The 12,816-nt window shown below is 41.3% G+C and overlaps 1 protein-coding gene across 7 annotated transcripts in view; it reads left to right on the top strand.

Annotated features, from left to right (window-relative positions):
* Nucleotides 1-12,816, top strand: part of snx14 (sorting nexin 14) — an 86,095-nt gene that overhangs the window by 55,991 nt on the left and 17,288 nt on the right. For all 7 annotated transcript variants that reach the window (XR_009806208.1, XM_061895905.1, XM_061895904.1 and 4 more), the window contains 3 exons: nt 2,769-2,880; nt 3,131-3,171; nt 9,460-9,579. Coding sequence is in view for 6 of the 7 variants with exons in the window: in XM_061895905.1 (XP_061751889.1) it covers nt 2,769-2,880; nt 3,131-3,171; nt 9,460-9,579 (273 nt within the window). In the remaining variant the exon portion in view is untranslated. The remainder of the gene's footprint in view (nt 1-2,768; nt 2,881-3,130; nt 3,172-9,459; nt 9,580-12,816) is intronic.

The following is a 12,816-nucleotide window of genomic DNA, read 5'->3' as shown; positions in this document are numbered from 1 at the left end:
TTCTGCCCCTGCGACCCGCGCCCAAGACCCAACCTCCGGGCTGATGATTTTAGGTTGTCTTGAAGAATTTGGAGGTAATCCTCCTTTTTCATTGTGCCATCTACTCTCTGTAAAGCACCAGTTCCATTGGCAGCAAAAAAGGCCCAGAGCATAATACGACCTGACATCTCATGGACAAAGAGGAGACCTTCTGGAGAAGTTCTGTGGTCAGATTAAACAAAAACTGAGGTGTTTGGCCACAATACCCAGCAGTAGGTTTGAAGGAGAAAAGGTGAGGCCTTTAATCCCTGGAACACCAACCCTACCGGCAAGCATGGTGGTGGTAGTATTATGCTCTGGGCCTGTTTTGCTGCCAATGGAACCGGAACTATGAAAAACGAGGATTACCTCCAAATTCTTCAGGACAACCTAAAATCATCAGCCCATAGGTTGGGTCTTGGGCGCAGTTGGGTTTTCTAACAGGAAAATGACCCCAAACACACGTCAAAAGCGGTAAAGGTATGGCTAAATCAGGCTAGAATTAAGGTTTTAAAATGGCCTTCCCAAAGTCCTGACTTAAACGTTTGGACTATGCTGAAGAAACAAGTCCATGTCAGAAAACCAACACATTTATCAATCAATCAATGTTTATTTATATAGCCCTAAATCACAAGTGCCTCAAAAGGCCGCACAGACCACAACGACATCCTCGGTAGGGCCCACATAAGGGCAGGGAAAACCTCACCCCAGTGGGACGTCGACCATGATGACTATGAAAAAACTTGGAAAGGACCACATATGTGGGCAACCCGAAAGCAATGGATGTCGAGCGGATTTAACCTGATATCGTGAAAGTCCAATCCATAGTGGATCTAACGTAACCGTGAGAATCAGGTCCAAAGTGGATCCAATATAGGAGCGAGAGTCCCATCCAAAGTGGAGCCAGCAGGGAACTATCTTAAGCGCAGGCGGATCAGCAGCGTAGAGATGTCCCTAACCGATACACAGGCGAGCGGTTCATCCTGGGTCCCGACTCTGGACGAGCGGTCCATCCTGGGTCCCGATTTTCATCTTCATCCATGGCCACCGGACCGGACCCCCTCCACAAGGGAGGGGGGCCAGAGGAGAAAAAAGAAAAGAAACGGCAGATCAACTGGTCTAAAAGAGGGGGTTTATTTAAAGGCTAGAGTATACAAATAAGTTTTAAGATGAGACTTAAATGCTTCTACTGAGGTAGCATCTCGAACTGGAGCCCGAACAGAAAACGCTCTATAGCCCGCAGACTTTTTTTGGGCTCTGGGAATCTCTAATAAGCCGGAATCCTTTGAACGCAGATTTCTTGCCGGGATATTTGGTACAATACAATCGGCAAGATAGGCTGGAGCTAGACCGTGTAGTGTTTTATACGTAAGTAGTAAAACCTTAAAGTCACATCTTAAGTGCACAGGAAGCCAGTGCAGGTGAGCCAGTACAGGCGTAATATGATCAAACTTTCTTGTTCTTGTCAAAAGTCTAGCAGCCGCATTTTGTACCAACTGTAATCTTTTAATGCTAGACATGGGGAGAACCGAAAATAATACGTTACAGTAATAGAGGCGAGACGTAACAAACGCATGGATAATGATCTCAGCGTCGGTAGTGGACAAAATGGAGCGAATTTTTGCGATATTATGGAGATGAAAGAAGGCCGTTTTAGTCACACTTTTAATGTGTGACTCAAAAGGAGAAAGTTGGGTCGAACCGCACCAATTTTGTCAAGAGGAGTGGTTGAAAATTCAACCAGAAGCTTGTGGATGGCTACCAAAAGCGCCTTATTGCAGTGAAACTTGCCAAGGCACATGTAACCAAATATTAACATTGCTGTATGTATACTTTTGACCCAGCAGATTTGGTCACATTTTTAGTCGACCCATAATAAATTCATAAAAGAACCAAACTTCATGAATGTTTTTTGTGACCAACTATGTGCTCCAATCACTCTATCACAAAAAACATAAAAGTTGTAGAAAGTATTGGAAACTCAAGACAGCCGTGACATTATGTTCTTTACAAGTTTATGTCAACTTTTGATCATGATTGATTTAATTAAATAGGTAATAAATTAGGCTTCACGGTGGCAGAGGGGTTAGTGCGCCTGCCTTACAATACGAAGGTCCTGCAGTCCTGGGTTCAATCCCAGGCTCGGGATCTTTCTGTGTGGAGTTTGCATATTCTCCCCGTGAATCCGTGGGTTCCCTCCGGGTACTCCGGCTTCCTCCCACCTCCAAAGACATGCACCTGGGGATAGGTTGATTGGCAACACTAAAATTGGCCCTAGTGTGTGAATGTGAGTGTGAATGTTGTCTGTCTATCTGTGTTGGTCCTGCGATGAGGTGGTGACTTGTCCAGGGTGTACCCCGCCTTCCGCCCGATTGTAGCTGAGATAGGCGCCAGGGAATAAGCGGTAGAAATGGATGGATGGATGGAAGGTTTTTTATGATGTGACAATCAACTGTGTACTTTGTAGTTTCCACTGTATACTCATCTACTACAATACAAAACATATTTTGTTTTGAAATCACCAGTATTTCTCTGAAGGCCTTTTTTAAAAGGGTTAAACTGGCAAGCCAACGGGCTGCAGAACAAACAGAACCTTTAAACTGTGTCATTGAAAACCCCCCAATGGATGTGAAATGAGGCCAACATCTGTCTTTTTCATATAACAACGTGCTAGCAGCCAAAATGAGTGTCCTGGTTGTCGTATTGCTGGCTTTCACTCAACGTCTCCTCTTGTGTGCTGTTCTGTGCAGAAACTCCTGCAGCACCCCAAATTGAGCAACAGCCAACTACTGGCTGACTTCCTGTCCCCGCACAGCATGGAGTCTCAGTTCTTGGACAAGATGTTGCCCGACGTAAACCTTGGTATAATATAGCGGTGGACTGTGTGTGTTTGAGTTAGAGAATGTCACCAAGTGCCAGTGAGAGGGATTATATTTGAACAAGAGAAGGTGTGTGTGCCTTTGTGTGTGTGTGTGTGTGTGTGTGTGTGTGTGTGTGTGTGTGTGTCCTGACCTTGTCTTGAAAGGGAACGTTATGTGTGACTCAACCAGAGGCAAATAGCACGATCCGACATGACCGTTCATCACTGACATTAATTATGCATGTTTTACAGGGAAAATCATTAAGTCCGTTCCCAGCAAACTGATAAAGGAGGTGAGTAAGGCATTTATTGTGTCATGTGTGCAACCTTTAGTACAACAATTAAGAAGTGCATGACGATGATTACCTTGACTGATAACATCCAGGCTGTGAAACTGATTTAAACACCCTCACTGTGTACAAACCCCGTTTCCATATGAGTTGGGAAATTATGTTAGGTGTAAATATAAACGGAATACAATGATTTGCAAAAAAATGTCAACCCATATTCAGTTGAATATGCTACAAAGACAACATATTTGATGTTAAAACTGATAAACATATTTTTTTTCTGCAAATCATTAACTTTAAAATTTGATGCCAGCAACACATGACAAAGAAGTTAGGAAAGGAGGCAATAAATACTGATAAAAGTGAGGAATGCTCATCAAACACTTATTTGGAACATCCAGCAGGTGTGCAGGGTAATTGGGAACAGGTGGGTGCCATGATTGAGTATAAAAACAGCTTCCCAAAAAATGGTCAGTCTTTTACAAGAAAGGATGGGGTGATGGTCACCAATTTGTAAGCAAATTCTTGAACAGTTTTAGAACAATATTTCTCAACGAGCGATTGCAAGGAATTTAGGGATTTTACGGTTTGTAAAATCATCAAAAGGTTCAGAGAATCTGGAGAAATCACTGCACGTAAGCGATGATATTACGGACCTTTGCTCCCTCAGGTGGTACTGCATCAAAAGCCGACATCAGTGTGTAAAGGATATCACCACATTGGCTCAGGAACACTTCATAAAACCACTGTCAGTAAATACAGTTGGTCGCTACATCTGTAAGTGCAAGTTAAAACTCTACTATGCAAAGCGAAAGCCATTTATCAACAACACCCAGGAACGCCGCCGGGTTCGCTGGGCCCGAACTCATCTAAGATGGACTGATGCAAAGTGGAAAAGTGTTCTGTGGCCTGACGAGTCCAGATCTCAAATTATATTTGGAAACTGTGGACGTGGTGTCCTCTGGAACAAAGAGGAAAATAACCATCCAGATTGTTATAGGTGCAAAGTTCAAAAGCCAGCATCTGTGATCGTATGGGGTTGCATTAGTGCCCTAGGCATGGGTAACTTACACATCTGTGAAGGCACCATTAATGCTGAATGGTCCATACAGGTTTTGGAACAACTTATGTTATCATCCAAGCAATGTTATCATGGACACCCCTGCTTATTTCAGCAAAATAATGCCAAGCCACGTGTTACAACAGTGTGGCTTCGTAGTAAAAGAGTGTGGGTACTTTCCTGGCCTGCCTGCAGTCCAGATATGTCTCCCATCGAAAATGTGTGGCGTATTATGAAGCGTAAAATACGACAGCGGAGACCCCGGACTGTTGAACGACTGAAACAAGAATGGGAAAAAAATTCCACTTTCAAAGCTTCAACAATTAGTTTCTTCATTTTCCAAACGTTTATTGAGTGTTGTTAAAAGAAAATGTAATGTAACACAGTGGTGAACATGCCCTTTCCCAACTACTTTGGCACGTGTTGCAGCCATGAAATTCCAAGTTAATTATTATTTGCAAAAAAAAAAAAAAAGTTTATGAGTTTGAACATCAAATATCTTGTCTGTGTAGTGCATTCAATTAGATATGGGTTGAAAATGATTTGCAAATGATTGTATTCTGTTTATATTTACATCTAACACAATTTCCCAACTCATAAGGACACGGGGTTTGTACATGCAAGGCTTCAATCTCTTTATAATATTTTGACCTGCTTTCGCTTCCCCAAATTACTGTAGTCTGTTATGACTCACTGGTAATCTCATTTATACACACCCTTGGTATCCGTCACAAGAAATGTTGCATCTCTTGTCAATCAAGCTTTATTTGTAGTGCGCTTTTCATACATAAAAGAAATGTAACACAATGGGCCTGATTTACTAAAGGTTTGCGTGTACTAAAACCCAAAATTCATAGCACATGGAAAGCTGATCGACTAAACGTGTGCAAAGTGGACTCCGTCTATTAAGTGAGCAGAATAAGGTGTGCAATCTATTTTGTGTCTCTGCTTTCATCCATCCATCTATTTTCTACCGCTTGTCCCGTTCGGGGTCGCGGGGGTGCTGCAGCCTATCTCAGTTGCATTCAGGCGGAAGGCAGGGTACACTCCGGACAAATGGCCAACACAGATAGACAAACAACATTCACACTCACATTCACATCTGTTTTCGTTAATATGCAAAATAAATGCTGATCATCAAAACTCGCACAATATGGGAGGAGAAGATGCAAATATCATTATTTAGCTCGTGCAATGTGATTTATCAACACTCACCATCGCTTTGCTAGCACTATATTGCGTTTTATTTAGCATGTGTCAGAAGGACGTGAAAACCAACAGTTCCAGACAAGGCTACAAGATCAGGGCTTGCGCTGCACAGACCGACAAGAATCCTCCGTCCTATGTGTATCAACATTTTGGGTGGTAGAAATAAAAAATATTAAACATTGTTTTTTCAGCTGCACAATTTTCCAATTGTATAGTCGCCAGAGTACTTAAGGGGCAAATTAAAAGCAATTTAATTGATGTGTTTTGGTATCCTTAAGTGTTTTTGAATGATGTTCGTTTTTTTCCACGTACAACTTATAGTACAGGGGCAGCACGGTGGAACAGGGGTTAGTGCATGAGCCTCACTATACGAAGGGCCTGAGTTCAATTCCAGGCTGGGGATCTTTCTGTGTGGAGTTTGAATGTCCTCCCCGTGACTGCATGGGTTCCCTCCGGGTACTCCGGCTTCCTCCCACCTCCAAAGACATGCACCTGGGGATAGGTTGATTGGCAACACTAAATGGTCCCTAGTTTGTGAATGTGAGTGTGAATGTTGTCTGTCTATCTGTGTTGGCCCTGTGATGGGGTGGCGACTTGTCCAGGGTGTACGCCGCCTTCCGCTCGATTGTAGCTAAGATAGGCTACAGTGCCCCCCGCAAACCCAAAGGGAATAAGCGGTAAAAAAATGGATGAAACTTATATTACAGGCCAAATGTTTAGACACACCTTCTCATTCAATGTGTTTTCTTTATTTTCATGACAATTTACGTTGTTGATTGTCACTGAAGGCACCACAACTATGAATGAACACGTGGAGTTATGCACTCAACAAAAAAAGGTGAAATAACTGAAAACATGTTTTATATTCAAGTTTCTTCAAAATAGCCACCCTTTGCTCGGATTACTGTTTTGCACACTTTTGGCATAATGCTGTATTTTTCGGACTATGAGTCGCAGTTTTTTTCATAGTTTGGCCGGGGGTGCGACTTATACTCAGGAGCGACTTATGTGTGAAATTATTAACACATTACCGTAAAATATCAAATAATATTATTTAACTCATTCACGTAAGAGACTAGACGTATAAGATTTCATGGGATTTATGGATTAGGAGTGACAGATTGTTTGGTAAACGTATAGCATGTTCTATATGTTATAGTTATTTGAATGACTCTTACCATAATATGTTACGTTAACATACCAGGCACTTTCTCAGTTGGTTATTTATGCGTCAAATAACTTATTCAGCCTGTTGTTCACTATTCTTTATTTATTTTAAATTGCCTTTCAAATGTCTATCAAATGTTTTATCAAATAAATTCCCCCAAAAATTTGACTTATACTCCAGTGCGATTTATATATGTTTTTTTCCTTCTTTATTATGCATTTTCGGCAGGTGCGACTTATATTCTGGGGCAACTTATACTCCGAAAAATATGGTAGTCATGAAAAAAAAGAAAACGCATTGAAATGAGAAAGTGTGTCCAAAATTTGGGCCTGTACTGTACATTAATAAAATATTACTTGTGTGAAAAAAAAAATTCCTGAAGTATGCATTTTTACGTATTGAGCAGAGTAAGTGCAGCCTCCCTTCCATGCATCCTTCAGCAGTTAAAAAAAAAAAAAAGAAGTGGTGTCAGTAGAAGACTTCTAAAATGCCCATAAAAACGGGTAGATGTCTTCTGCGTGTTTGAAAACACAGCAAAACTTGGGAGCATGGTAACATGAATGTGTAATAAATTAAAGTATCTCTGGGCTGATGCCCCATATAGCACACGCAAAATCTTCATGCAAATAAAGCGGTCTGCATCACTTTTCAATTGCACACGCAGTTTGAGAAAACCCTACACAACACGCCTGTTGATAGTTGACACTATTTCATAGATGAGTAGCATTAAACCGGCACTGAGTGAGCACAATATGTCCATCATGTCCTCATGTATCATGTTTTTAATATTTTTCAATTTTTTCGGACTATAATGTGCAATAATGTTATATGTATATGTGTATATATATTCATATGTATGCATATATGCATCTGTGTGGATATATATACATATATACAAATACATCTCTCATTTCTATCTTTTTTTACAATTCATATTACCATATTGTATTTCTTTGTTCTTTGAACCTGTTCACTGCAATAATGACATCCATCCATTTTCTACCGCTTATTCCCTCTTGGGGTAACGGGGGGCGCTGGCGCCTATCTCAGCTACAATCGGGCGAAAGGCGGGGCACACCCTGGACAAGTCGCCACCTCATCGCAGGGCCAACACAGATAGACAGACAACATTCACACTCACATTCACACACTAGGGCCAATTTAGTGTTGCCAATCAATATAAAACTCTATTCTATTCTATTCTAGATTGCACACGCTGATTACTGTGCGGTATTAGGATTTTTGTAAATTAGGCCTTTACAGACTTAAAAGCCTACTGAAATGAGGTTTTCTTCATTATTTAAACGGGGATAGCATGTCCATTCTATGTGTCATACTTGATCGTTTCGCGATTTTGCCATATTTTTGCTGAAAGTATTTAGTAGAGAACATCGACGATAAAGTTCGCAACTTTTGGTCGCTAATAATAAAGCCTTGCCTTTACCGGAAGTAACAGACGATAGGGCTCCTCTCATTGTTTATAATCATAGCCACCAGCAGCAAGAGCGATTCGGACCGAAAAAGCGACGATTTCCCCGTTAATTTGAGCGAGGATGAAAGATTTGTGGATGAGGAAAGTTAGAGTGAAGCACTAGAAAAAAAAAAAGGCAACGGCAGTGGGAGCGATTTAGATGTTATTAGACACATTTACTAGGAAAGTTCTGGAAAATCCCTTATCTGCTTATTGTGTTACTAGTGTTTTAGTGAGATTAAATAGTCATACCTGAAAGTCGGAGGGGTGTGGTGACCGCCAGTGTCTCTGATGGAAGCCGTGGAGGAGCCAAGAAAGTCGCAGCTGCCTCTTTGACAGCTGTTGCAGGAGGACGCAAGCTCCCCTCATGTCTCCGGTAACAGCCGACTTATTACCACAATTTTCTCACCGAAACCTGCCGGTTGACATGTGGTACAGAAACATCTTCGCTTGACCGCTCTGTTCCATATTAAAGCTTCACAACAAACACCGGCTGTGTTTTGGTTGCTAAAGGCAGCTGCAATCCACCGCTTTCCACCAACAGCATTCTTCTTTTTAGTCTCCATTATTAATTGAACAAATTGTAAAAGATTCAGCAACACAGATGTCCAAAATACTGTGTAATTATGCGATTAAAGCAGACGACTTTTAGCCGTGAGTGGTGCTGGGCTAAAATGTCCACTCCAACCAATAACGTCACAAGCACGCGACGTTTTCAACAAGAAACTCGCGGGAAATTTAAAATTGCAATTTTGTAAACTAAAAAGGCCGTATTGGCATGTGTTGCAATGTTAATATTTCATCATTGATATATAAACTATCAGACGGCGTGGTCGGTAGTAGTGGGTTTCAGTAGGCCTTTAATAACAATACCCTGACGACCTCTATTCCCATCATCAATTACCCACGTGCACACACAAACACGCCCACACACACACACGAATGAAAGGTTGAGTACAGAGGAGCCAGGTGAAGAAAAACTATCACAGGAGCCGTCTGCACCAGGGGATCACCAGACCATGGACACAAGGACGCTGACAAAAAGCGCCCTCACAGCCATGGCCCATAATCCCTGATGCAGAGGGCTCCCTCTGAGGAATGCTGGAAAGTAAAAACAATTAAACTTGTAATATAGTAAAAACCATGACTAGGAATAAAGGATACAAATAGGTAAATCATATTATGATATATTATAAAATATGTATGTGTGTGTGTACAGGAAGTATATAATAAATACATAGAACCAAATAAAATCTAGCCTTATTAGATAAAAAGTAAGGTCCTTGTGAGGGCCTCATTAGCTTCTACTACATCCAAAATAGACTATATCATATATCATTCCTACTTTCATCCTGTAATTGCCTGCACTCTTTGTTCCATCAGAAAGGGCAGCATCTGGAGTCCTTCATCCAATCCTTCTTCAACTCTTGTGAGTCCCCCAAGCCCAAACCCAGCCGGCCCGAGCTCACTATCCTGAGCCCCACTTCAGAAAACGATAAAAAGGTTTGGAACTCTTTTAATTTCTTTCTTTCTTGCTTCAGTCACCAGGATGGCTTTCTAACTCTTTCACACAGCAGGCAAGGCCTCTGGGATTTACCTCATCAAATCCAGATGGTTTCCGACTAATTCTAATGCCTTGCCTTTTCTAGCTTCAATGGTGCCCTGGGCCTTGGCGGCATCACTGGTTATACATCGCATAGGCTACCATGTAACAATAGCTTATTTTATCACAGATTTCCATTATATGGTATCATTAGTTACTTTTCTTCTTCAATCATTTTAAAAAAATTCTCCCTGATGGCTCTAACTTTCTCCTTTTCCATGTTTTTTGATGCATAATTATTGTCCTCCACTGTCAATATTTCAATAAGCAGTCAAGGCTAAACCAATTCATACTGACTCATTATTGACTTGTTTTTGTTATTTAATATATAGTGGTGGAAGTGTGTGTGTGGGCTTCCCAGCATGTACCCCGAGTGAGATAGTGTTTTTTTGTTAATGACTCTGCTCTTCTGAGCTGTATTAAAGGGGAACATTATCACAATTTCAGAAGGGTTAAAACCAATAAAAATCAGTTCCCAGTGGCTTATTTTATTTTTTGAAGTTTTTTTGAAAATTTCCCATCCCGGAATATCCCTAAAAAAAAGCTTAAAGAGCCTGATTTTCGCTATCTGTGAAGCCATCGTCCATTTTCCTGTGACGTCATCCAGTGATGCTAATACGGATAGAACAGCAAGATATAGCGACATTAGCTCGGATTCAGACTCGGATTTCAGCGGCTTAAGCGATTCAACAGATTACGCATGTATTGAAACGGATGGTCGGAATATGGAGGCAGATAGCGAAAACGAAATTGAAGAAGAAACTGAAGCTATTGAGCGAATAGCTATTGACGCTATTTGGCCATGTTTGCCTTAGCATCGCCGGTAAAATGTGCAGACCAACGATCGAAAGTTTCCCATCTTGTGACACTGGATCAACTTAAATCCATCGATTGGTAAGTTTTTGTTTGGCATTAAATGTGGGTGGAAGGAAACGCTGGACGTAAATATAGTTTCAAATGTACATACAGCTAGCCTAAATAGCATGTTAGCATCGATTAGCTGGCAGTCATGCCGCGACCAAATATGTCTGATTAGCACATAAGTCAACAACATCAACAAAACTCACCTTTGTGATTTTGTTGACTTTATCGTTGGAAATGCATCTGCAGGTTATCCATACATCTCTGTGCCATGTCTGCCTTAGCAGCGCCGGTAAAATGTGCAGACACTCCGGCACATTCAATGGGGGTCTGGCGGCAGATTTCTTTGACTTTATCGTTGGAAATGCATCTGCTTTGAGTGTCGCAGGATATCCACACAATCTTGTCATCTCTGTAGTAGCATAGCTTTCGTCGGTAAAGTGTGCGGAACAAACGACTGACCATTTCGTCAGCTTTCCCCACACCCTCGTATTTTTAACAAATTTTGTCCAATTTCTTGCCACTTTCGCATCTTTGGGCCAGTGGTGCAACTTGAATCCCTCCCTGTTAGTGTTGTTACACCCTCCGACAACACACCGGCGAGGCATGTCTCCAAGGTTCCAGAAAATAGTCGAAAAAACGGAAAATAACAGAGCTGAGAGTCGGTGTTTGTAATGTGTTTGAGAAAATGGCGGCTTTATTACCTAGGTGACGTCACGTTCTGACGTCATCGCTCCGAGAGCGATAAATAGAAAGGCGTTTAATTCGCCAAAATTCACCCATTTAGATCGGTTAAAAAAACATATGGTCTTTTTTCTGCAACATCAAGGTATATATTGACGCTTACATAGGTCTGGTGATAATGTTTCCCTTTAAGTGCTGCTAAGTCTCTGCTAAGATGCTTTTGACATATACAATAGTTCATCTTTAAAACAAGAAGTTTGCATAGGGCTTTTACATCAAGCTCAACACAATATGTTTGAGAATTGAGACTTTTGCTGTATGTTAGAGTTTTTGAGTATGGCTTTAACCACGTCATCTGACCAGTTGAGGTGTTCTGATCAAATATCGGATATATTTACCATGAATTAACGTGGACCCCGACTTAAACAAGTTGAAAAACTTATTCGGGTGTTGGCATTTAGTGGTCAATTGTACGGAATATGTACTGAACTGTGCAATCTACTAATAAAAGTATCAATCAATCAATCGGTCCAATGTCAGCAACAAAACAAATATTGGATTGCATCTAAAATCGCAGATGTAAGTGCTGCCATGCCAGGAGTCCTGCAGCGCGCTTACTTGTGCAAAGCCAGTTAACATCCAGAACTCTCTCCAAAAAGCACATAAGATTGGTCTTTTCATGTATTTTAGTAAAGTACCGTATTTTCTGCACTATAAGGCGAACCGGATTATAAGGCGCACCTTCAATGAAAGGCATATTTTAAAAGTCTGTTCATACATAAGGCGCACCGCAGTATTAGACGCTATAGTAGAGGCTGGGGTTACGTTTTGCATTCATTAGATGGAGCTGCGCTAAGGAGAATGTCAACAAAACAGTCAGGTCAGTCAAACTTTATTAATAGATTACAAACCAGCGTTCTGACAACTCTGTTCACTCCCAAAATTATAATTTTCCCCGATTCAATAAACACGTAAAAAACAGTCTGTTACTGTTACGTAAATAAACACTCGAAAGTAACACTCGAAATAGTGCAAAAGCAATAATATATCAATAACTCAACGTTGCTCAAACGATACTGTCACACAACAACACACAAAATAAACATGTAAAGCTCACTTTATTAAGTTGTTCCTCATCCACGAATCTCTCAAATTCTTCTTCTTCAGTGTCCGAATTAAACAGTTGGGCGAATACGGCATCCAACATGCCCGGCTCCGTCTCGTCGATGTTGTCATTAAACGAGTCAGTGTCGCTGCTGTTAATGTTAAATTCTCTCGCTGCTGCTCTATTCCCATGTTGTACTGTGTGACTGATCGCCTTGAGTTTAAACTCTGCGTCGTAAGCGTGTCTCGTAATAGGAGCCATTTTGGGGTCTTTACATAAACTCACAGAAACGGCACGCCTCCCGCAGCGCGCTTCTTCTTCTACGGGGGAAAATGAGGTCGGCGGCTGCTTATCATTGAAGAAGATGCACGCTTCTTCTTCTATGGGGGAGAATGAAGTCGGTGGCTGCTTACCGTAGTTGCGAGACCTGTTGTGGGTCAATATTAGTCCATATATAAGGCGCACCGGATTATAAGGCGCATTGTCA

This window comes from Nerophis ophidion, linkage group LG03 (genome assembly GCF_033978795.1).
Source record: "Nerophis ophidion isolate RoL-2023_Sa linkage group LG03, RoL_Noph_v1.0, whole genome shotgun sequence".
Classification (NCBI taxonomy): Eukaryota; Metazoa; Chordata; class Actinopteri; order Syngnathiformes; family Syngnathidae; genus Nerophis; species Nerophis ophidion.
This window is presented reverse-complemented; position numbering and strand designations above follow the sequence as displayed.